General features: G+C 29.3%; 1 protein-coding gene across 22 annotated transcripts in view; it reads right to left on the bottom strand.

Moving 5' to 3' along the window:
* LOC145258289 (uncharacterized) overlaps positions 1 to 27046 on the bottom strand; it is a 175922-nt gene that overhangs the window by 21746 nt on the left and 127130 nt on the right. For 11 of the 22 annotated variants that reach the window (XM_080116307.1, XM_080116305.1, XM_080116304.1 and 8 more), the window contains 2 exons: positions 23909 to 24040; positions 3400 to 3423 (listed from right to left, as the gene is read on the bottom strand). In XM_080116307.1, coding sequence (XP_079972433.1) covers positions 3400 to 3423; positions 23909 to 24040 — 156 coding nt within the window. Of the gene's footprint in view, positions 1 to 3399; positions 3424 to 11311; positions 11364 to 23908; positions 24041 to 27046 lie in introns of all 22 variants that reach the window. The other 11 variants (XM_080116320.1, XM_080116312.1, XM_080116313.1 and 8 more) reach the window with 2 other exon arrangements.

The following is a 27046-nucleotide window of genomic DNA, read 5'->3' as shown; positions in this document are numbered from 1 at the left end:
TTAATATCATAATTAGTTTCATCGTTTAAATATTTTCTCTGCATATTGCAGAATGCAATCTACCAGGTATTAAGCATCTCCAAAAGAAAAGTGAGGATTAGAAGTGACCAGGCAGCCAATGTCTTCTTATTGTAGCTATTTTGACTCTCCCTCGATTGATACAAATCATTTCATGCGAATACATTGATGACCTGTCTTGCCTTCTTATGAAATCGGAGTTAGATACAGGGTGAATTTTTAATGTATGGAAAATCCAGCTCCTCAAAAAGACGTACTCTAGATTGGGACACAAATGTTTTCAGTCTATAAAAAGAAAATTTTTTTTTTTTTCATTGAGGATAGAAAAATATAAAGTGGAGAATACCCCCCACCAAAAAAAACTAGGCTAACTGAGTTATGTATTTCACATTAACAACTGTGCCCCACCAATATCAGAGATGAGTAAATCCAAGAATGACAACTGAAGAATGTGTCAGTGTAAAAACATTTTACAAAATGGACAATGCCATCTATTTCATGAAAAATTTTATTTTGCACTAAAAAGTACAGTAACTAGTCTCGTTCCTAAAAAGATCTCCAAAGAGCAAAGTCTGTACCTTTTATTCAATAAAATTTGTTTCAAGTACATTTAATGTCTTACCTAAATATCAAGATATTTTAGTATTTCAAATAAAAATGCTGCCCAATTTCTTCTGATTTACTCCATATATTATCTTTCTATTGGGTTATATCCACCATTCCTTCTAGATACAACCACCAATTGCCCATAGAGCTGGGTATAATAGAATATACAATCAAATATAAACTAATAACAACTTTGTCGGGTTTGCTAATGTTAGGGAACACATTACATAAAGATTAGCTTTGTGTTTATCTCTTCATATCTGCAAAGTCAAAATCGTGTCGGATATTGTCTTATATACTACAACTACAGCAAGAGGTCTTTATCCACAAGAAAGTCTATTCAGTTTAAGCAAGCAGTTTCATTGGCTGAGAACTTTTTGTTAAATTCATTGCACTCTATCTTACATTCTTGGATTTTCATTTAGAGGAGTTTTTTTTTTATATCCTATTTGAAAACCATGTACCATTCTACAGGATCACTCCTGCTTTCATCACATTAAAAATATAAATAAACTGCCAATCATGGCATTATTAATAAAATTTACAGTCCTTTCTACATTGCAATCATATTTATTAAAAATAAAATTCAGTTTCTGCTTGAATTGTCCATCAAGTTTTAGTTATGAACAGCCAACAATCTTATTCTTGTTCAATAATATGGATCGACAATAATCCTCTTATGAACTCCACTCCTTAATCTCCCACTAGGGACAGAAACCATACTTGATGATCTGATCATCACCTTTTCCCATGTCTTGGATTATAAACACTGACTCCCCCAAAGCATGCAAGCCTGATCTGATCCTTACTATAGTAATAAAAAATTCAAAAAGCAATTTTCTACTGAGCTGGCCCCTGTCCTGTGCAAATTCATACATTGATATTGCCAAGATTGCTGCAAAGATAACTGCCTCTCTTTACATGGCTAGAAAATTTCTCTCACTGTCCAGTATCCTAAATCTCTATAAATCCACTATTTATCCATGCACAGAGTATTGTTACCACACTTGAGTTGCTGCACTATTCACTAATCTCTTCCTTTTAAATAGCAAACAGTCTCTAATCTAATAGGTCCAACACTGCCTAACAAGCTTCAGCCCCTGTCCCATCACCTCAATGTTGCATCCCTGTCCTTTTTTGTAAGTATTTCAATGGAATGTGTGCAGACGAACTTGCTTCAATCGAATCCCCTCAATATAAATACCTCTGACAAAGAGCGTCCCTTCCTCACTGTAGTGTTTTCTATCCTAAGAATCCTTTTCCTCTCAAACTGCTTGCCTTTGGAATTAGTTTCCATCTTCCCAACTGTACAAACATGCAGGAATTGAAATGTAATGTGAACAAACATCACGTTGCATAACTCCCCACTTAAGATGCCTTATTAATTTTGTTTCCTAATTAACAGTAAACACTTATGTCTCAGTAGTAATATGCCTTGTTTGGGGTGAATACATAAAAAATTTTAAAAATTAAAAAAAAAAAAAAATATCAGTAAGTGTGATCATATTTTATAGCTTTTTATCTCAAGACAACGTTCATCAAAACAATCCCCCTATTATTCCTCAATTGAAACGAGGTCATCACAACCCAAATTGAGGCAGTGCCAAGAAAGAGTGTTGTACCATTGAAACTGATGGCCATTCATAACTGAAAAGACAAGTCAGGCATAGAATAAAATTTATTTGTATTAAATATGATTGGATTGAAGAAAAGATTGTGAATTCAAATTTCCCCCACAAGACTATGTATCTAAATAATGTATACATGTAGAAAATGTTTCTAGTATGTTCGCATACATCAATGGAGTCTAATGATGCTGAAATGATCATCTATTTGCAGCTTGCATGCTTGTGCATGGCAGTTACCCTCTTGACCTTATCGGACATCATTTTTTCAACAATTCTAATATTATGATTCTATAATCCTTTATTCTGTGTTGACAGTTGGAAGAGATTTTCTTTTATGAGCCTAACCCGACGAACCAACTAGGAGGTGGCCGTGATGAATTGAATAAAAGTGTAGATTAATAACCCGACGAGTTTCAACCCAATTGGTCTCATAGCACCATTTTCATTTATGAATATCTTTGACCTTATTCACATGGTCCCTTCTATGAGTACAAGATTCTTGAAAGATACACGGCAACCAACAGGTGGGGGGGGGAGTCATACCGTACGGATTCATATTTACTTTTTACAGATTTACTGTTTCACTCATTAATTCTCACTTCAATGCAAATAAAAACTTTCCGACAACAAAATGGGCCGATCAGTTTTTTCTGCCCAATTTGAAATCATGAAGCAAAGAAAACTCAGAAAGAAAATTAAAAAAAAAAAAAGGATTCAATTTGCGATTCTATCATTAAATCTTTTATAATGCAGCACAAACTTCGTTTTACAGTTGAATTGGATCTTAGTGTAAACAAAGCATGTGCCTTGCCTCTTGAAGAAGAGGAGGCGTTTGGAAAGAATGAAGGCATGCACATAAATGCATATAAAAAGAAAGTCATACAAGTACTTAGAAAACCGTGGCCACCAGCACTGGAAAATAAACAAATAGGGTCCAAAATAAAAAGAAACAAACATTCCATTACAAGAATCAGTTTTAGTTTGGAAGAAAAAAAAAAAAAAAGAAATTCCTGAAGGAACTTACGATCATTCCTCTACACAATTTGACAACAAATTGAGTGGAGTTCATATATTATATACGTAAAACTAAAAAGGGAACCTAAGCTTTTAAGGTTTTAGTGTTGCAAGAAGTCAAGAAATTACTTACTAGAAATGATCCATTCATGTTTATCTTGGAACAAAATTTAAAAAGCTGACATTAGAGAATATTTTGGAAATAAAAAGCAAGGAATTTATTTTCATGTAAAGGAAAAAGGTTAGTTTGTTACTGAAGATCTTATCTAAAAGACTATATAGCAATACTTTTGGTAGGGGATGTTTGCTTTTAAAATATTTCAAATAAGAATCCCATCAATGATATTTTAAACAGGTAGAAAACATTGCAAATAAAAGACTTGTTTTTATTGGAATTGGAAAGTATGGAATGATGTTGTCTTATATAACAAATGAAGATCTTTACGGGAGGGGGGACATTAGCGGTAAAACATGAATAGCACAAAAACAAAGTAAACGCATTAGGTTAGGAAAAAAAAAACCTGGTCGAAGTTAAGATGTAAAAAAAAAAAAGAAAAAAAAAAGATATATTATCTATGAAGATAATATTTAATTGCTATATTAGAAATGATTGTATTTAAAAGAACGATTTATTACTTATAACACTACAAAATCCTTGATAAAATGGGGAGGGTGAGAAAAAAGTTTTGCAGAGTAAATAAAAATCTTCTGATATAAGTATATGTAGAAATAATGAAATTAACCTTAGAATTATTGAAAATTGTTAGCTTTTCTAACCAACAGAAAAAATGGTTGGTAAGCATATACGAAAAATGTGTTTTAGCAAAGTGAAAAGTAGAAAGTTTTGTTAGAAATAATGAAAAATAAATAAAAATAAATATTTTGAAGAAATTCAAAAATTAACAACCAAGCATTGAAAAAAAAAAAAAAAAAAAAAAAAAAAAAGTATATATATATATATATATATATATATATATATATATATATATAAATAGATCTTAGAACAAAAGTTCATCTAAAAGCAACCTACCATTTAAAAAAAATGAGGGAGGGGGTCACAAATGATAAGATTTGGTTCAAAGAAAACAATGAAAAAGTGACCAGCCCGAAATTTCATTGTTTTTTTGTTTTTTTCTCCTTAAAGATTTGGAAAAAAATTTAATAAAAAGATTGTGAAATATTTTACATTAAATAATAAAATGCTGAAAGGAAATAATTTAAATAATAAAAAAATATTTTTTTGCAAACATTTAGTAATTTTGTTTGGATTCTTAAAGATTTTCTGGTAGGATTCAATGTTTGTGAATTTAATGTTAATAGAATTGAAATTATTAGAAAAAGAAAAAGATTACTAAAAGCAGTTTGCCAAAATTGGTCACTTGAAGTTTCGTTTTGTTTTAATCCACATCATCAGTGACATTAACAGAATTTTTAGTTACTAGCTATACTACGATCAATGGAGAGAGAGAGAGAAACAACAGAGAGAGACAGACATGCATGAGCAGGGAGACCACCACACGACTTAGCTCATTAACAGAATGTGCATATGAAAAGATGGAAGAGAGAAGATTTAGTGAGCAAACTACATTCAAAATATGAAAACGTTTGCGCATTTTCAACTGTTAACGAAAACCATACAAAATCATCTGCATATTCAGACATAGCGGTTGCAAATTAAGAAGTATAAAATCTGTCAGCTAAAAAGGATGAATTTCTTTATATTTGAAACATAAAAAAATTACCTAATGTAAAAACACAGAAGAATGTTATTTTTCAGACAGTTCACTGACCTTTTCTTTTTAACGTATTTCTTGATAAAAAGTGAATGCAAAACTTTTATAATTTGACATCAAATACATTAAAATCAGTTTTTCTTATCGTTTCATTTGTATCTCAACTATAAACAATAACTGTCCTTTGCTAATGCTTGTGTTCTCACATCTGACGGTTTTAAGAGAAATTTTATGCAAAAATTGTAAAGTGAATTACTTTTTTATTCTTAATAGTGTTCAGCATACATGAATCCATTGTATTCTTATTTTTTATAATTAAAACAAGATCTTTTCTCCGTTTGAAACTTATCTATCAAAAGCATCCATGCATAAATTATAAACATACATGTGTATATTAGAAAGTATTTCATTTAGTAGAAATAATGAAAAGTTACTACCGTGTTGCTATTATTTTAAGACAATTTCACAATGTCTATTTGATGAATTTTGCTTTGTGTAGCTAAATCTGATGAACAGATACGTGCACATATGAAAGTTCTTCATTCCCTGAAAGCGTGAAAGACCGACCCATTAAAATATCTTCCAAGAGCCATTATTATTATTCTACTAACCAAAAGCAGCAGAGTATGAAGCATTGGTTTCAGTCTTTAATTACAACAAAAAAAATGTTAGTGCCAAAAGGTAAAATAGAAAAAAATATGTCTTATGGTGGAATTGTTGCTTAAAAGATGAATAGTTTGGAAACAGGTTATTGTTTATACAAACCATTCGCACGAATAAACTTTTGTGAATGTAAAGAAAATTGTTTGCTTTTATTTAGAAATCTGTCATAAATGGTAGAAGAAAGAGTCATCAAGGCAAAAGATTTGAATATAGAAAATATTTACTTTAATACAAAGCACCAAACAGGTGTTAAAAAAGCAAACAATCAAGAAAATCTCTAAGATATTACCGTTTTATTGAAAAGAATTCTTTTATCATTTTGTCTTATTATCGAACATATCTTCTTGATGAAGAGCATTGAGAGGGAAAATGTGTGAAAGGCAATATTTATAGTTTATCTCAGTCATTTTCCCCCCCCATGCTTTTTTGAATTAGACCAAGAAGAGGTGAGTAAAACACAGCAGGATATGAAAAACAGGGTCTACTTACCATCAGAACATTAAGAACATTACAAGATGAACATTCAGTTTGGCTAGTAATAATCGTAATACAATCATGCAGTAGTCAACATGGGTATAAACTATTCGGAGATGAACTTTCTTTTAGTCATAATCTAATCAAATGCATTATTTACAAGAAATTGAAATCTATGATCCATGAAAAATCCTATTAGTGGAAGAAAAGGATGTCTTTAAAATAAATGGGACGCCTTTGCTTTAAAGCATCCATCTTCTCCAAATGTTGCAACTCGGTGCAAGAGTTAAACATTTTTGTTTATTATCGAGATAGGACAGCTTTTTGTTTGGTCCCAGATACAATTCACTTCAAAATATGCATAAAAAAAAATGAAAACAGGTTAACATTAATTTTAGAGAAATCCTTAAAAAATACTGCTGCCTGGTATTATTTCAACACAATTATTACATAAAATTATATTTCATGTTTTGTAGACAAAAAAAGAAGTGTTTCATCAACTAAGCTTTATTCAAGATGAATATCACTTGTCATTTTTGCCTTTATCGATTGAACTGATGCATGCTATGGGTGTTTTATTATTTTGTGAGAACATTAGTTTTAGGGAAATAGAAATTGCCATTTTTGGAACACTGAATAAGATTATAATTACTAAAATTCTGTGCTCTAAAACATATTCTACAAAATAATTGTTGTATCAGCTTTACAAGTAATTTATTGAAATGTGCTTTAAGAAATTCATAGCACTTGTTGCTCCCTCAACATGAATACCCCGACTAACCTGATAAGCAGAGATCCCTAGAAGCTGAAAAGTCTTTTACTCTTATGTCTTCCCTTAACTTGTCAGACTTTGGAATTTCGTTCCAGTCTCCTGCATAGACACGTTTAAGTTTAATGCAAAAAGATATGTCACTACTCAGCTCCCTAATTAGTGTCCCTGTACATATGGTCCCAAACAGTAGGTCTTTAAGTCCAAGTAGCACTGTGCCTTGTTTGGCATGAATGCGGGTAAAAAACATGTTAATTAAAAAAGATAAAAAAAAAAGAAAGCAACCCATAATGCATCAGCCAATAAAGATGTAAAGACAAGAACTATCCACTTTGAATATAGCTTCAATGAGAATTGTTTATTTTTAGCTTATATTACACATTATTTTGTCAAAAAACATTAAATATATTTGTTTTATACAACGAGTTGTTTGAAATGATACAAAACAGCATTTTCTGCATTCCTCTAAAGTTAATAAAAAATAATAAAAGAAAGACTCTATCTGTAATGATATGAGTCTAATATAGAAGGGACGATGACATAACCATTATAAGCCATGCAAATCGTTTTTCGATGTGTCTCTTACCATGACTACTTGTTTCATTTTTTTTTTTTTTTATCAATGTGACGCTACCTAGCAGACATGGGCAAAAGCTAAGAGGTTTTGGTGAAATTAATTTTGATTATAAGTCATTTTGGCCAAGATAGAAGAAAGATGGGTAAGTGAAAAGGGGCACGTTAGGGTTAAAGTCACAAACAAAATAAAAAAGAATGTTTCAATCTTGAAATTCCTGAAAATAAAGATACACGTGGCACACGGATATTATTATCAATTGAAAGCTGAAATATCAGAAGAAAAACAAATTTGAGCAGACGGGGAAATAAAGAGAAAGATGAAAAAAATTAATATAAAATGGAAAAATAATAAAGTCTCGTAAGAAGATGACACTTTTTTACAAGGCAATATTATTCACGCGTAGATAATAACAAAAAAAACAAAGAAATCAACATAAAATATTAGTTTATATGATTTCATTTTTTCTTAAAAAAAAACAAACAAATATTTGATGGTGTGAACATACAAATAATAGCATGTCAGAAAAAAAAAAAAGATTAAAAAGAAATTCATCAAGGAATGAAAAAGATGTTTGAAATGCAAAGGAATTTAAGGGCAAAATTATTTTGGTTGAAATGGTCAAGAGGGAAGCATTCACAGATAAATCAGGGAATACTTTCAATACAAATTCTTCATTCTTTTTTACATTCCTTAATGAAATTCTATTCATTCAAGACAAGGACAATTTTTTAGAGCATAGGAATTTTTATTTTATTTTTCAATTATCCTAAAAATAAGTATTTTTCAAACTAATTTCTTTAAAGACAATCAAACTGAATTTCTAGTCTCTATAAACAGTTTAAAATGTTTATAATTTTGTTTATAAATATTTGATGTTCTTTTGAAATCTAGCAATAGCCATTAAAATAAATTCAAAACTTAAATGAGTATTTTTATGCACTTGTTTGTGGTAAAAAACTGATAAGACCTCAAGCAGACCAAAATAAAAAAAGTTACAAATGGAAAAACAAGTGAGGGTCGGGATGGGGTGGATGTGTAAATAAGTTTGAAATAAAAAATCTTAACTGGAGTCAAAATGAAGAATTGCAAAAATGCATGACCTGTGCATTTCCTTTGTTACATTTGGGATCATGAATGATCAGCAAAGAATTATTAGATAGACTTTATCAATTTGAAGCAAAAAAAAAAAAAAAAAAAAAAAAAAAAAAAAAAATGTTGAGCAAGCGTGTATGTGTGTGTGGGGGGGGGGAGGTTGTCAACCTTAGAAAATCAAACAAAATGTTTGCGTGTTTGCTGGTGGGAGGGGGGATTTTTTAAACAATTAATCAAATGTTAATTCTCTCTCATGCATGCAATTTTGACAATTTTTCATCAAGACACCAGTCAGACAATTCTTCTGGGAATGGGACACACAGAGATGGTAATTAGCATTTAAATTGTTCCAAACTACTTGTCAAAACCAAACGCTAAAAAAGAAAATCAATTTTTTTATGGTCATCAAGAACAAAGCAGTGTGGGACAATTTTACAGCTTTTTAAATTCAAATAATGAATGTTCAATCGGAAAGGCGAATTATTGATAAGTTTTACACAAATGGTCAAAATTTTACAGTATTGATTACTGAGTTTCTTTTGGAAACATAAAATATACTAAAAGCATGTTGGCATATATAGTTTGCAAGACATTTGTAGACCAAAATAAAAAGCATATATATTGATTTATTTGGTTGGTTGGCACAGAGTCAACTCACATAAAAAAACAGAATTTGGGAATGAAATGAAATCAAAATACAATAGATTAGTAAAAGAAAGCAAGAAGAATGAGAAATGATATCTCGTAGGGGTGTAGTTTTTCCGCAAGTAGAATTCAATGAAATATGGGACAAACAAATGTTTTTATGTTAGTGTGGAAGTTTAGCCCCTAAAAAACTATCCAGATGGCATAATTTGAAGAGTTTCAAATGTATCTTAATTTTAGTGATTTGAAATAAGTGTTGAATAATTGAAATAGATCAATTTCAAATCATAAACACTTGTCAGTTATGTGGGTTTGACATTTGTTGTTTCAGGTCAAATAAAGATAGTATCAATTTTAAAATAAAAAAGTGAGGAAATCATAGAAACACGCACATACATACACACAAATGCTTTCAAGGCCAATGTTTTAATTAAAGAAAATTCTTTTCAACATTTATCTATGATTAAAACAGTTAAAATTAACTAAAGGACTCAGCTAAATAATGCACTATTGAGAAGTTTGAATGTACACGTTTCATTTTTATTGTTCAGATGATTTCTAATAAAGATTTTGCTCTGAGAAATTTATGTTTCATTTGAAAATGACAAACTTTTGTTCTAGCAGAAATAGTCCATAATACTCTTGACACATGCAACAAATACAAGCTTTTACTTCCACCAGATAATAATAATAATGATAATAAATGCTTATGTCTGTTAGCATGCAACACAGTGCTACCAATTCAAAGGAGGATGAGGAGGAGGATATATTACCACACAGTCAAGCAATCAGTCAGTGAGAAGAAAGAGAGAGAGAGAAGTGCTTAAATAGTAGTTGTAGTAAGATTGAAATGCTTTCTACAGTTAGCTAGGGGATGGGGTAAACAAGGGTCAGAGGGAGGGGGATCGGCAGCAGGGTTATTCAAAGATTTGGCTAACAATATTTTTTTTTGTTTTGGCAAAGTGACACAGATTAAGTCGAGATATCCAGCAGAAACTTTTGGAAGGGATGAGCAATATTTGGAGTGGCATTTCATAAGAACCCCTGAAATAGATGAGTTGTACAACCTCTTAACATGTTATTGATGGTAAAACAGGCCAAATCACACAGAAAAAATTTTAATGTTTCTATTATTTTGTTAATGAAAAACAGAAAAGCAGCCTGCTGAACTTGAGAACTGAACTAAAATAAAAAGAATTAAAGAAAAATCACTGAGACACAAGAGAAAATGAAATTTGGAAAATGACATTTCACTTTGAGATGACACTCCCAACAAAGATTGTGGATGTTGAGTAAAAAAAACATAATTGTATATGTTCGGTACAAGTCAGTAAAATAATCCCCCCCAAGATTTTCTTTCAAGATGAAAAGAGAAAGTCTTAACGTGGCTGGTAATGGCAAAAACAGCATTCATGGTTTTTCTTTACTGAAACTAAACGCTTTTACTTTTGGTGGAAAATTTAAATCGGTCAGCTCTGAAATAAGTTAATATTTGTAGCGAAAGAGATATTGTATCGGCAATCATCATTTCAAGGGTTCGTAGAAAATGTTATTTTTGCCAAGAAGTAAAAGACATGCAATGAAAAACAATGTAAACAACAAATCTATTATATGGGGTCAGACGGAACGAGTGGCACTTGTTCCAATTCCATTTAAGTTTGGTTTTGTTGTTACTTGAAAAGATTAATAAACATGACACTACAATCAAAAAAGGTTAGTTGAAGCATGTTCAACTGCTTATAGAATTATTGATGAAAAGTGATTTTATATATATATATATATATATATATATATATATATATATATATATATATATATATCGCAGCAGCAAGAGCGTCAGGATAAGAATGAGGAAGTCAAAAATAAAGAGAACAAAAAAGAACAAAAAATGGAGATGAAATCATGCCAACACCAGCAAAAACTAAGCAGAGTGGGAAGGGGTGGGGGGTGAAGAGAAGGAGGAGGGAGGAGGAGAGTGGTTACAAGCGCTGAGAGAGTTCTCCAGTATGCAGTGGAGAAAGTCTGTGTCAAAAAAAGCACTGTCTGAGCAGACTACACCCAAACAGTAACAATGCAACCCAATAGGCATTACCTGTAATCTTACTCATCAAACGTCCGTTAAATACTCTCACTTGTAGAATAAACTGTATGAAAAACCAACAGGATTCTCAATGTTCAGTTTGGATAATCAGGTTAGAAGCAAAACTAATTTTTTTTTTTCAACACCACTAACTTAAAAATGTAATAAAAGGAAAAAATAAATAAAACCCAGAAGAAATATCTATTACATGTTTTTTTTTTTGTTACAATAAAAAATAAAAATAAAAAAAGGAAATCACTTATGACATATAGCAGCAAAAGGAAACGAAAATACTAAGCGACTAATGGCTGAATTTAGTGCGCTATATTCAAGTTTGGCACAAGCTTTTTATCTAAACGTCAGAGAAGCATTCTGTAAACAATTTTACATGCCTTATCTGTTCTTAAAAAAAAACAGAATTTTAAGTTCGGATCAATCTGAAAGGGAATCTATCAGGATAAAGATCTACATTAAATATTAGGTACTAACTACAGTGTAAGGAACATATATCTCTTTTTGTAAAACGCATTATGGAAATTAATAACAAAAGACAGGTGACACCATGAAATGTAAATTTTAAAAGAGTATACATTAACTTTAGTCAACTAGCCACAGCGTTTGCAAATGTTGACAAAATTTGGCAAAGAGAAAGGAATTTTGACCAACGAAATATTGTATAAAAGAAACAAGCTAAATCAAGTGACATCTTCAAACTTTCTTTGAAAAATATTCACTAATTTGATAAGTGAACACTTTTTTTTGGCTTAAAATGCAATTATTTAATTTTATTTCTAAAATCCTTTTATTTATTTGAAACTTTCTTATTCTCAGAATATTCCCAAATTAGATTCATAGGACAGTTGACTCTCAACATAGTGACTATCATTATGCCTCTGCAATTAAACTTAGGCACAAACCTTTAATGTTATGAAATAAAATTTTAATTATAATAAAAATTATTTTTTTATAGTAGTAATATTCGGGTTTAAGTTTTTTCTGCTCTTTTTCCATTATCTTATTGATTTCCAGTCATTTCCACAAAGAATTTTACAGAAGAAAAAAATTGATATGTTTAATCGTATATAGAGTACCCAAATCTCAATTAGAAAACAATTTTCAGGATTTTAGTTTTACTAATTTTATTGTATTAACATTATATCAGATATGAGAGTTTATTATTATTATTTTTTTTTTTTTTTTTACATGATTCGGAATTTGGATTATTCAAACTATTATTCTCATCTTGATTATTTCAAACTATTTCGGCCAATGTAACCTCCAACTTTTCAAGTACATCCTTTCAAACTCAAGAACCTATATGGAATTTCAAACCAAACCCTTTATTTAATTTGCAAAGGTAGATTGTTCTGAGCTTGAAATTAAAATGTTTAGCTATATGGTAGCAGAGTAATTATTTTTATCTATTATAAAGTTTGTGGTTATTGAATCAGGGTCTAAAAGGTCATTTTGTGCAAAAGATGTAAAATATAACATTAGAAAGGTTGAATTTGAATATTTGCGATTATAAAATGAGAAATAGCTAAATGTTGATAAACTAAACATGTAGGCATATTGTGCAGTGTTGTGTAAAGGTATTTGGTTGTGAAGAAACTAGTTAATAAATTTACTTTTACATTTGGAGAAATGCATAATTTTTAGTCAATAAACACATTTTAAATTCAAAGAATAAGTTAATTTAAAATGAGTTATCCCATCTTACTAATTTTTAGTTTTAGGTGCTTATTCACTATGTTTCATATTACCAAGTCTCTTGTCCAGACTAAGTAACTTTTGAAATATATTGTCAATAACAAGGTACATAATAGCAAATGAAAATTAGCTAGTCAAAAGCCAAGTTTTGATTTGCCAGTTTAAATGCTATTTGTGTCTGACTTTGAAAATCAAACAACTTTAAAGAATAAAAGATAACTCCACAGTCAAAAATCACGCTAAATGAAATGGAAGAGTCAAAATGATATTGGCGAATTACTGGCTTCAGAATGCATTGTTTAAAAATTAGTCTTCTCTTTTCCAAATTAAAACAATACATGCTAAAGAACACTTGACAAGTAGAAAAAAGTTTGCTTTTTTTTTTTTAAAACGAACTAATATGACACAATCATTTCGATCTACATTTGTTTATTAAATCATATATAATATACTATCTAATAATTGCATCACATTAACTTTAGGGAAATCTTAAAAAATGCTTTCCAGCCCTATTTCAAAACACCTTATTACATAAAATCATTACATCTAATATTTTCTATTTAAACTAAAAAATATGTGTAATTTAACAAGTATATACACATATATATATATATATATATATATATATATATATATATATATATATATATTAGATATTTATCATATAAATGGAAGCTAATTTCAAGATGAAAGTTTGTTTCTTTTTTGTGACTAAGGTTTGCTTTTTGAATAGTTTTTATTTTAGTTTTTGTTTTAACATAAAAAATTTAGGCTAACATCAGTGTCGCATTTGTTCTGTTCCTCAAAATAAAAAGATTAAGAAAAACCAAGCCCATAATGCATTAGTCAGACAGGTAACAGGAAATAAGACATCTTTATCTTAAAAAATGGCTGCCACTTTTTTTTTTTATTATTATTATTAAATTATATATCACACATATTTTTTTGCCCCAAAAGCAATGTTAGAAGTTTTCTAATAGTGTTGTGCAGTATTTTTTAAGGATTCTCCAAAAAGTTAATATCAATCCTGATAATCTATAAAAAGTAATGTTTAGACTTTTAGTAAAAGTTGAATTTAATATGTTCAAAGGTGGTATGAAAAAGAAATAGTTTTCATTTTGTATAACAACAAACATGAATCATCATAATCAACTCTTGCCGATTAACATTAAACACTTTATAATCATGTTCAGATATAGAACTGATAGATAAAAAATTAACATTTAACGCTTTATAATCATGTTCAGATATGGAACTGATAGATAAAAAATTAACATTAAACGCTTTATAATCATGTTCAGATATAGAACTGATAGATAAAAAATTAACATTAAACGCTTTATAATCATGTTCAGATATAGAACTGATAGATAAAAAATTAACATTTAACGCTTTATAATCATGTTCAGATATAGAACTGATAGATAAAAAATTAACATTTAACGCTTTATAATCATGTTCAGATATGGAACTGATAGATAAAAAATTAACATTAAACGCTTTATAATCATGTTCAGATATGGAACTGATAGATAAAAAATTAACATTTAACGCTTTATAATCATGTTCAGATATAGAACTGATAGATAAAAAATTAACATTAAACGCTTTATAATCATGTTCAGATATAGAACTGATAGATAAAAAATTAACATTAAACGCTTTATAATCATGTTCAGATATAGAACTGATAGATAAAAAATTAACATTAAACGCTTTATAATCATGTTCAGATATGGAACTGATAGATAAAAAATTAACATTTAACGCTTTATAATCATGTTCAGATATGGAACTGATAGATAAAAAATTAACATTTAACGCTTTATAATCATGTTCAGATATGGAACTGATAGATAAAAAATTAACATTTAACGCTTTATAATCATGTTCAGATATAGAACTGATAGATAAAAAATTAACATTTAACGCTTTATAATCATGTTCAGATATAGAACTGATAGATAAAAAATTAACATTTAACGCTTTATAATCATGTTCAGATATGGAACTGATAGATAAAAAATTAACATTAAACGCTTTATAATCATGTTCAGATATAGAACTGATAGATAAAAAATTAACATTTAACGCTTTATAATCATGTTCAGATATGGAACTGATAGATAAAAAATTAACATGATGTTCTCTCGTAATAGTGTACTGGGGAAAAAAATGTCCATAACTGGTATGTACCGCAACATTCTTAAGTGATTTTTAGGTCGTTAAAATGATTAATAGAATTTCAAGTTTATGAGCCAAAGTCAAGTATTATGGCTCATTTGTGCCGTAAAACTAAAGAAAAACACTATCCTTAGACAAAGCCACTATTGTATGAATAAGTAGAATGTGTCTAGTAAGTTCAAATACTATAGTCAAAAATCTCAATTCAAAAATGATGTAACATCCCAATATTTGATAAAATATGTTGGCAATCACTTAAAATAATTACATTTGTGAAAACTTGTTTAAAATGTTGTTTTTTTATATCTATAAACAATCAAGTTTTGAATAGTTCTGAAAATTAGTTTGGCAAAGGGTATATTCATAGGTAAATGATTTTCTTCTTGGCCTTCAGGCCGGGATCAAAGTGTAGTATCTGTCTGCAGATGTTGCATTTAAGATAATTTGTCCCAGTCAATGTAGGGGAAACTCTATACTGGGACAATTATTTTTGGTCCCAACTAGAGTGCCTCTTTTGCCTTTTTTTTCAAGGAGCTAGTTTAACCCCCACATAAAACCGACCTCGTGTCACATTTTGCTTTGGTGGGAAAGCAAATAAATACTAAGATTTGAGTTAAAGGCAGTCACAATACATTAATTCAGCATTGAGTATATATATAAATTGTATTCATATCCTTTTTTTCATACATTTTTGAGATGAGCAATAGTTCAAAATACATTAAAACTAATGATAGTGTGTTTTTTGTTTGCATGGCTATTATTGAAAAAGACATTTTGAATCAATTTTTTTTTAATGGAGATGCTGTCTAGATGTTATTAGTTGAAGATATTGCTCACACCTAGAGTGACATCTAACAATCTCTTCAATCGAGTTATATGCAACACCTCAATTAGAAAAAAAAAGCAGGTTGATTTGGAAGGATGGAGTCAATAATGGATATGCAAATAAAAACTGCAATTACATTTCTTATATTTCTTTAAAGTGATTTTATCAAATATGAAGATATAAAAGAAATAAACGCAATTAATGTTTATATGTAATGCAGAATTATCCCAACACAAATATTCTTCTATGTAATCACAATGGTTTCAACAAACTACAACACTAGTTTTATTATTTACATCTAATGAAAAATGAACATTAAAATGGAATTTGCAATTTAAACAATTTCTCATAATACCAAAAAGATTTTCTTTGATTGTTTAAACAAATAAAAAGTTTCCGTTGTTTATAAACAGCAATACTGTTTAAGCCAATTTTAAAATTTACAAAACTTTACTTCTGATTAGTTTAAAATTGAACAAATATATGAGAAATCAACATATTTTTTAAATATTTAAAAATTATTTTTTTTTACATAAAACTCAAACATTTTTGATAAACTGATTTTTAGTAAACTGAATTCTACAGTGAACAAGTTTAAAATATTTTTAAAAATCCAAAGTTGAAAGAAATGCGAAATATTCAACTGAGAAATGTTTTTAAACAGTTAAAAGAAACATTTTATCGAATTAATCCCAAAAAGATATTTTACCATTGTTGAGAACATAAACTTACTTTTTTGGATACAGAATTAATCTGGGCCCAAATAGATGCTTACAGAATACTCATCAAACATGTAAGCGATAATTGGATCTGGAGGAGAGGAGGAAAAAGAAGAAATCAAAGAATTAAGGAAGAGTTTCTGTTTTTTTGTGGGAGGAAAAAATTTCAATTTCCAGAGATTTAATAATGATTTTCAGATGTGTATGGATTTATTGAATAAAACTTATTTTCAAATGGAAGACAGACAGTGCCGGTCTAGAGTTTTCCTAATCGATTAAGATTTTAATCAACCTTTAAAGATTTAAATTTGACACAACCAATTTCACACTCTATAAGGGTGTCCATTAACTCAAGTACCCACTCCAATATTCTAGGATTCTTAAAATAAATGGATTAACTTGGTTTCAGTTGGGTGAAAACAAAAATGGCAAAAGTCATCACAAGTTTACATGTATATCTAGATTGGTATTTTTCAAATAAATTTCAAATGCACATGAAACAATTTTTTTATCTACATAAATACTGTGCTGACTGTAGTTCTAAAAAAAAAAAAAAAACAATTTTCAAACTAGCTAAGATTGGAAATTTTTAAATTGTTAACATTTAATAAAAATGATCCCATAAGGATTTTAATTAGAACATTTCAATTGTTTATTTTCTATTCTACGAGTGCTTCTAGAAAGAATAAAAAATAAAACTGATTCTAACAGGAGAAATGTGACAACAATCTAATAACAGAATCTCTCCATTAATGCTTATTTTTCCTTTCTACCTTGAAAATAAAATAGGAAAATTGTTAAAAACACTTGTTTTTGAAGTGCTTAAAAATATTTAAAAAAAAAAAAAAAAATAATAATAATAATAAAAAAAAAAGAAGCAACAAACGAACATGCAGAGAAACAAAGAAGAAAAAAAAAAACTGGGAAGGAGGTACGCCTCCAATCATTCTATTTTTTTGAGAGAGCAATAGAGAAAGAAAATATAGGGGAGTGAGAATGGGTGGGGGAATTTTGTTAAAATTCCACAGATCTTGAAAAAAAAAAAAAAGTTCAAGAATGCTTAAGATCTTTATGCATTTTAAAAACACAAATTTCCCAAGTTTGAAGAAATATAAGGAAATAATGACTTTTGGCTTATCAAAACAAATATTTTATAGATGGTGCTTCTTCAGTATAAAAATAAAAATCGAAAACCATAAAATTGAATTTCCATTAAAACCCAATGTTTTTTTTCTTTACTTATTTTTTGTCAATATTGCTTTTAGTTGACATTATCTACTTACTTGTCATGTTGCATTTAGTAACATATTAGTAATATTACATAAAACAGTTACTTTCATGAGTTCACAATCAATTGACCATCATTTTTTGGATAAAATGTAACAAGACAGACTTCAGTTACCTCCCTTGTTTATTCTGTTTGTAATTTAATTATAATTTGCTATTTATTTCAAAAACTATTTTCATTAATAATTAATTTTCTAATTTATCATTTTTAGTAATTTTTAGATATTTTACTAATTTCAACATGAAAATTCAGTAGACATCATTGGTTTTAATTGAAATTCAATATTTTTATTTTTGTTCTAATATCAAAGAAGTGATGATAGATTACTTTTTGTGTCCAAGAATCGCTACAAGCAGAATTTCAGGGTTTCAGTTTGAAATAGCATTTTTATTGGCCTGTCAAGAGTAAATTTTAAATTGTATTTTTTGTTGGCCTGTCAAGAGTAAATTTTAAATTGTATTTTTTGTTGGCCTGTCAAGAGTAAATTTTAAATTGTATTTTTTATTGGCCTGTCAAGAGTAAATTTTAAATTGTATTTTTTATTGGCCTGTCAAGAGTAAATTTTAAATTGTATTTTTTATTGGCCTGTCAAGAGTAAATTTTAAATTGTATTTTTTATTGGCCTGTCAAGAGTAAATTTTAAATTGTATTTTTTGTTGGCCTGTCAAGAGTAAATTTTAAATTGTATTTTTTATTGGCCTGTCAAGAGTAAATTTTAAATTGTATTTTTTATTGGCCTGTCAAGAGTAAATTTTAAATTGTATTTTTTATTGGCCTGTCAAGAGTAAATTTTAAATTGTATTTTTTGTTGGCCTGTCAAGAGTAAATTTTAAATTGTATTTTTTATTGGCCTGTCAAGAGTAAATTTTAAATTGTATTTTTTATTGGCCTGTCAAGAGTAAATTTTAAATTGTATTTTTTGTTGGCCTGTCAAGAGTAAATTTTAAATTGTATTTTTTATTGGCCTGTCAAGAGTAAATTTTAAATTGTATTTTTTATTGGCCTGTCAAGAGTAAATTTTAAATTGTATTTTTTGTTGGCCTGTCAAGAGTAAATTTTAAATTGTATTTTTTATTGGCCTGTCAAGAGTAAATTTTAAATTGTATTTTTTATTGGCCTGTCAAGAGTAAATTTTAAATTGTATTTTTTATTGGCCTGTCAAGAGTAAATTTTAAATTGTATTTTTTGTTGGCCTGTCAAGAGTAAATTTTAAATTGTATTTTTTATTGGCCTGTCAAGAGTAAATTTTAAATTGTATTTTTTGTTGGCCTGTCAAGAGTAAATTTTAAATTGTATTTTTTGTTGGCCTGTCAAGAGTAAATTTTAAATTGTATTTTTTATTGGCCTGTCAAGAGTAAATTTTAAATTGTATTTTTTGTTGGCCTGTCAAGTGTAAATTTTTTGTTGGCCTGTCAAGTGTAAATTTTAAATTTGGTTTGTTGGTATTAATTTGGAAATTTCATTTTCATTGATAAATGTGCAGGCTGACTATACTTTATTTAAAAACAATTCCAATATATTTTGTTTTGCATTTCTTAGTAGTTTACTCAGCCTTGGCTATCAGAAATTGACTCTTCATAAGTTTAAGATCTACAAACAGGAGGCATACCTCAACAACAAAAAATAAATAAACATGTTTGGTCTAAAAGAATGTGGAGTGGGACAAAAATAAACAAGAATCGATTATATATTTTTTTGTTTGAGGAAGGAAATCAAAGAATAACTTTCATGCACATGCAAATTAAGGTTTTTGTCCTTAAATTCAGCAAAAAAAATGGGTTTAAAAAGATTTTAAGAATTTATAGCATGCAAATGAGGAATTCTTAAGAATTCCGGCACATCATGAAATCTCTTCGGGCTGCAGCGGCGATAGATCAGTCTACTATGAATGGAAATATCCTTAGAATGGCACAATAATGCAGCATACGTTTCACAAAGTGTCAAAGAAACAAACAAAAATGGCTGAAGATTTGCCAATTGAGAAAGAGGTTTTAAAGACAAGAGTCAATAAATTAGGTTTGGAATTGCAAGCAGTATTATCCTTATCAGCTAAATCAGAGTAAGACCATTTTTATCAGCTTGAAAATACTAATTTACGTCCGGTTGGCATTTTTCATATGCATTCAGTGAATTATGATAATCAAACTGTGTTCTCTAGGTTGCCTTGTAGGGGAGGTATTTGGCTGACAGGGTCATCTTTATTTTCCAGACAAAAACTGGTTGAGAGAACTTATAAGAGACAGCGAAAGGAAGAGCATAGATTTACAATTAGTATAATCAACAAAACTAATGAATACAATGTCAACCTAAAAAAAACAATAAGATGATCTAAACAGTGTCATAGTGGACAAGCCAACTTTCCATTTTTTGCACTTTCATAAGAAAATCTGGTGAAAAGAAACCGTTGACAATTGGTAAAAACTAATAAGAAAATTGTTCAAAGATGGCAGCATAATAATACCAGATTATAGAAGAATTATAGATATTAACATAAGTCGGAAGAAAATTTTTTTACATTAATAAAAAACAAAAACCATGCATCAGCTATTATGAAGATATGATTAAAATTCAACCATTATCAAGATTAATGCACTGTAATTGGATCTAGAAAATGAACTTAAAAAGTCCTCATAATTTGATAGACATAAAAAAAAAATTTGAAGGAGTTTCTGAATGTGTAATTGGCAGAATACAATAATACAAATAAGGAAACGTCCATTAATGAAAACCTGTACAAGATGGCTATTTGATCAAGAACATTGTAACATTACAAAATAGGGTAAATATTAAAATTGGAGTTTTGTGTTCAATTATTTCAACCAACAAATCTAATGAAATTGAAGCATGTTGTATTTGCTAATCATTATCCAGATTGGTCACTTCAGAGGAGGGAGGGGGGGATTTATCCTACAACAATCTGTAGGATGCCAAAACAAAATGGATATCAGTTATGAGGAAAGAAATCTGATGAAAAGTTTATAATTCCAATTATGAATCAGTTCCACCAAGACCAAAGAAGTTGGGATTTTATATATAAATATATGGGAACAATGGACTATTTCAGGCTTCCTGGAAAAAAAAAAAAAAAAAAAAAGAACAAATTCTAAGTATGTGGCATTTCTACAGGAGAAACATGAAATCAATATGCTAATTAATTAGTGGTCCATTTTCATGCATGATGTGGGCATCTCCTTCTGCACCATTTCAAAACAACGCAGAAAATATTGTACAAAAATAGTGACAATATGACTTAAAAATCTTAACCCATATAAAATTAGGAATATTCAAGAAAAATGGTAGCCGAAAAGCATCCTTGAAGTGCTGAAGCATTGAGACTAGCAAAAGAATTATGGACAAAATAAATCTCTTGACTACATCAACAACTTAATTGTTAATATTCTCCGCTGCATCCAAGGAGTGATCAAGAGCAAAGGAGTGGCATGCGGAATATTCAATAAACTCAGTAAATTATATTCAAACATCATGATTTACAAAATTGTGCGTAAAATAAGTTCATTTTTATTGTTTTATTATATCCCTTAGGCTTGTGTTGTTGAAACGTGCTGTCATAAAAGATGATATAGGAAAGAAGAGAAATAAGCCTCTGTATTGTTCCCTGCTGCAGTTGCAAACAGGGTTTCATCGTCAATATTGAGAAAACATCAATGAAAACAATCATTATTAACACATGCCTTCTGAAAAGCAGGAATGACAAAAGAAAAAATGATGTGACAAGGCAGAAGTAGTTTGGATTTTGAGGGCAACAGAATGAGAGAGAGGGAAGGGTTGATGGTGAAATGATGAAGAGTTTAATGAGTACTCAAGTCTCTGTTTTATTAGAAAAAAGGTAATTAGAATCTTTTTTCGTGTTTAATAAGGACGGATTTCTTTTGTTGTTTTTTGAAAAGTGATTTAAAATAAAATCAGAGCAATGCAGATTGAATAAAACCTGAAAATATTTCATCTGGGAAATTTAAAATCAAACACTTTTTTTTTTTTTTTTAATATAACGAAAGGCAAAACAATTAAAATGGAAATTCTGCACAAGAAATTTCTTTAGGGGGAAGCAAGAGGGGTAATCTATTTTAAAAGCATGAAATATAAGATTGGGAGAAAAAAAAAAAAAAACCAGGACATTCCTTAACTGTAACAACCATTGGAATAGAAATAACTTTTTACTTCTACATAATTTTCTCAAATAGCTAAAATTATGCCAGTAAGAAAAAAAATTTAATATCAGAAGTGAATGCGAGGAGGCTTCAAATATTTCAAATTGTGCTTTTCAGTTCAGAAAAGGCAAAAAAAAAAAATTTTCAGTTCATAAAAGGAAAAAAAAAAAGTTATTGACAAGAAACATTTTCCTATGTAGATCGGAACTTTGCTCAGTCAGATAAAAATCAAGATCATATAGGAGTAAATTTGTTTATCCTATACGGAAATGAATGTTCAAGTACCAAAAATGAATTTCACATGTAACATTTCACAAGAAATCTAATGCATAACTAATTCACAATTATATTTAGAAGGTAGTTGTGGAATTAAGTCCCAACTGAAATGTTTTATGAACTTTTAACTGTTTATGTAAAATATTATATTGATTCTACAAATTTAAACCAAGTTTAATCAGCATTTTTGAAATGAATATTGATTATTCTCATCTTGGCTGTTTAAGGTAACCTCCAATATTATTCAGGTGCAGCTTTTCAAACTTTAGAATCTTTACATTAAATTTTGGAATTAGTACAGAATTTCAAATCACGAGAGTAGATTGTTCTTATTTAGTTTGTCATGACAGAGAGGAAATTGTAATTTTTATGTAATTCTATTACTCTGCTAGTAAGAATTGAACCTCCAGAAGAGATGTTCCCTAGCTTGATCAAAATATTCTAGAGTTTCAAAAGATGCACTTGAAGAAGGTCAAAGGTTAAATCAGCCAAAACATTGTGGGAAAAGTAGAATACAAATTTCAATTCTTGTTAAAGACACTAATGAGTGTTTAACACCATAAAAATTAACCTTCTCCAATCAGAAATTCTGGAGTGCAAGTTTATAGCTGAATTTGTCCCGTTGCCGTATTTAGGAGTCTTAACTCCTGTGATTATTAACGGCTTCAAATGTTATCTTTCTTCATCCTGGAAGATGTATCCCATAATATAAATTCTAAAATTATTCATTTTTTGTTAGACATTTTTAAAAAACTATAAATGAATCAATTTAACATTTCTTTTTTATGAATTTCAAAATTGTACAGATTTTTGATGGATTTAATTTATCCTGTAATTGCCTAACATAACACCTAAATAAATTTTAGCTTATTTTACAGGTCGGCAATGCCATTACCATCTGCTAGTCAGTCTATATTTCCTTTAAAAGTATTTTTGTTTTGTTTTTCTCCTAAATTTGATGGCAATGGATTAGAACTGAAATGATTGGAGTGAGACTGGTGAAAAGAAAAACTTTATACAATTATTCTGTTTTTGAACCATCAAGAAGAAGACCATGCAGTCCCTTTAGGCGGATGACAACACGTCCCACAAATAATGATTAAAAAATAAATGATAATAAGCATGCATTTTACTTGAAGTATGTATACACTTTGTAGTTTTGGTTTTGGTATATGGAAAATCAAACTTACATTTTAATGGAATCATGTGATCAATCCAAAGTAAATACAGGGTATTTAACTGCAGCTGAAAAGGGCAAGCCATAGATTGACTGTTTGCAATTAAGGTTAAAAAAAAAAAAAAAGGAGAAAAGAAAAAAAAATGGCTAAGTCCTAATATTTCTTTGCCATCTGATAGCCATTAAATTTGAAGATGGCTATACAAAAAGTGCTTTTTTTTTCCATAGTAAAAACAACTTATAAAATAAATCAATCCTACCTGCTTAGCACGCCCAATTTTTATGTGGCTGGCTCGATCATTGGGTTTTTCAAATTCTTTGGCAAAATCTGTGCCTTGAATGATCACGGTTTCCATCTCACCGGCCAGAGATTCTGTAGAGCCAGATTTATTCTGAAATTAGAAAATGAATACAAAATTAATTAAAAATTGTGTTTGTAGAGAAGAAAAAGAAAAAATAGCAACTTCTTGTTATTTAAACAATTATTCTCATTTCGGTTTTATATTCACACCACTTTGCCCAATGGTTTCTCCGGTTTCCTCAGTGCATTTTGTGAAATATGAGAATCTTTATACCTAACAAAAACCTATATGGAATTTGAAGCTGAACTCTTTATTTAATCCATTGGGATAGATGTTCTCATTTCATCAACCATGACCAGGTAAATGTATGAATTTGTTATTCTTAGTTATTATTACCTGTAGTAAACATTTAACCTTCAATATGCAGAAAGACTGGCAATTGGAACTGATTTTAACATTAGATCACATGTCCACAGTAAATTTGATTTTAAAATCTGAAAGCAATTTCAAATTATTTAAACTTGAATGGAAAAAAATTTTAACAAATCTTTTAACTTATGTCAGTATTCCTTGAATCAGTTGAGCCGAATCTTTCCAATAATTTCACTGACTGCCGAATGAGGGCTGACGAAGCACAGTAATTGATTGGCAATATTGAGATGAGGAGGCAAAGGAGCATGATCTTTGATTAGCCCTTAAATTCTTATTTAATAAAAAGATTGAAAGTCTGAAGTTTTTTTTTATCCTATCATTGTATAGAGATGAAAACATTCAAGAAAAAAAAAAAAACTGGCAAGGAATTAATGATTAGAAATGTGTTTCTTTAAAAAAAAAAAAAAAAAACGTATAAAATACCCAACTCATGAGAAAATTGAACATCGTACAGATAGTGAATTCAGATCTTTATGCATCAAGACTGCTGCATGCAAACTTTGATAATTTACACTCTTTAATGGAAAACCTTTGATACTTTGTCAGAAATTCTACAGATGAGATATTGCATGGCATTTGAAAAAGGGGGAGGCTGACACTTGTACTGCCAAGGTTAAGAGTAGGCCTGTTTGAGGAGCTAGGTGTATGTACTGTTAAACATAATTAAAAATTGATTAAACAATGAATTTATTTGTTATTTTCATTATTTATTGTTTTTCTTAATCATTTATTTTTAGTTTGCTTCTTTATTAAATTGCCATTTGTTTCCTAAATTCATAATTGCAAATTCCTAGCCTTTTAGCTAAATAAATAAACCACTCACAAACTATATCTCCTTCTTTTACTCTTACATAAGTCCTACTCTTACTTAGATATTAACTTATCAAAAAAATTTTTTGTGTTTCCCAGCTTCCAATAAATTTGTTGGGTATATTTTAGGTAGGATAAATATGGTATTGTGGTGACTAATGGTTCTAAAAAAAACAAAAAAAATTTCGACTCTCCACATTTTTTATGGTTCTGTCGAAATTGTTTAAAATTTTAATTGCATTTTTATATTTGTTGCAAATGAACATTTCAAAGTATAGTACCTGCTCTGATAGAACATCTCATCTTTCCCATCCTCTGTCAGTTAAGGAGAAATCATTCTAGATTGAAGCAATTTTTTATTTTTATCCCAATCCAGAGTGTCCCATTTTTGGGAGCTGGATTGTCCTCACATTAAAAATTTATGTATACCTCATAGGGAAGTAAATAAATAGGAACACACATTGTATAATATACATCGTAAGCAACAATATTTTTTACAAATAGGTTGATATTGTGACCTTAAAAATTATAATCAGCATTTTGCTTTGTTTTATTTGATATGTAGAGTTGATTTCACAATCAAAATAAACAAATTTTAGTATTTAAAATCTATAAAACAATATAAACAACACACAATGTAGCTTTGTTTTTGGAATTCTTGCTTTTTTTTTATGGAATACAGTTGAATTTCAATATAGATTGGATTAGGTTCCTTTTTTTTTTATGCAATTTTTTAATTTTCTAAACCAAAGGTTCTCAAACTGGGGTTCGCGAACCCCCAAGGGTACTTAGATGGCTGACAAGAAACATATTTTAAATAGTGGTAGTTATGGATTATTAAATTCAGTCTAGCAGAGTGTGTTCCTTCAATCTCACTGTTCTACGCTGGTTTCTAAATTTACAGCGTTGATTACCGATAGTTGAATATGGTGTGTGTGTGTGTGTGTGTGTGTGTGTGCGCACACACCATATCGTGTCGGTTTACTTTTAAAACAGCAACTGTGAATGATGGTTACGTGGACTGGACAGTCAGTAGCCGACACACACTGATACACATCGGAGTTGTTACCCCTGTCTTCAGCACATTTTGTTTGCCTAATGAGGTATATTAGTGTTTTCAATTGCGTATTGATTATTCTAATATCATATTATATTATGTTATAACTGCATTTCATTTTAATAGGATTATATATATATAGATATATATATATATATACACACATTGAAACTCTTTCTCTCACCAAATTCTGATCTAAAAATGAGTGAAATTTACCGTTGTATCTGAAAATGTTTTGAACTCTTTACTTTCCTGTGCGAGCAAGGATTTTCAACGCTGTTGAATAACTAAACATCGATCATGACTTAATGTCAAACATGACCTACGATTGTGCATATCTAATACTGCTCCTCGAATTGAGTTACTTGCTTGCAACAAACATGCACATCCCTCACACTGAAGTTCATTATTGATTGATACTTAAGAAAATATTGTTTCACTCCTGCATGTGTAACATCATTGTGAAATATTTGCAATACTGATGTTTCTCTGAATAAATTCATTCAAATTTGAATAATTTCATAATATCCTTTGCAGAATTATTGTACTTTAATAAGTTAGTCTATAAATTGCCATTCTGTTCATTGTCAGATTATTAGGGGTTCGGGAAAAATGGTCTTATAACTCAGGGGGTACTTAGCGAGAAAAAGTTTAAGAACCCGTTCTAAAGTGTTTAAAAAGAAACTATCTCAGCCATGACTCGATAGAAGTCCTAAATAATTCACAATTGCATTTTTCAGTCGCCCATACTGAGAATTGAGCTTTCAACCTTCAGGAGAATATCATTTTTACAATTG

This window comes from Euprymna scolopes, chromosome 33, assembly GCF_053919585.1.
Source record: "Euprymna scolopes isolate OS-2025 chromosome 33, ASM5391958v1, whole genome shotgun sequence".
Lineage (NCBI taxonomy): Eukaryota > Metazoa > Mollusca > Cephalopoda > Sepiida > Sepiolidae > Euprymna > Euprymna scolopes.
This window is presented reverse-complemented; position numbering and strand designations above follow the sequence as displayed.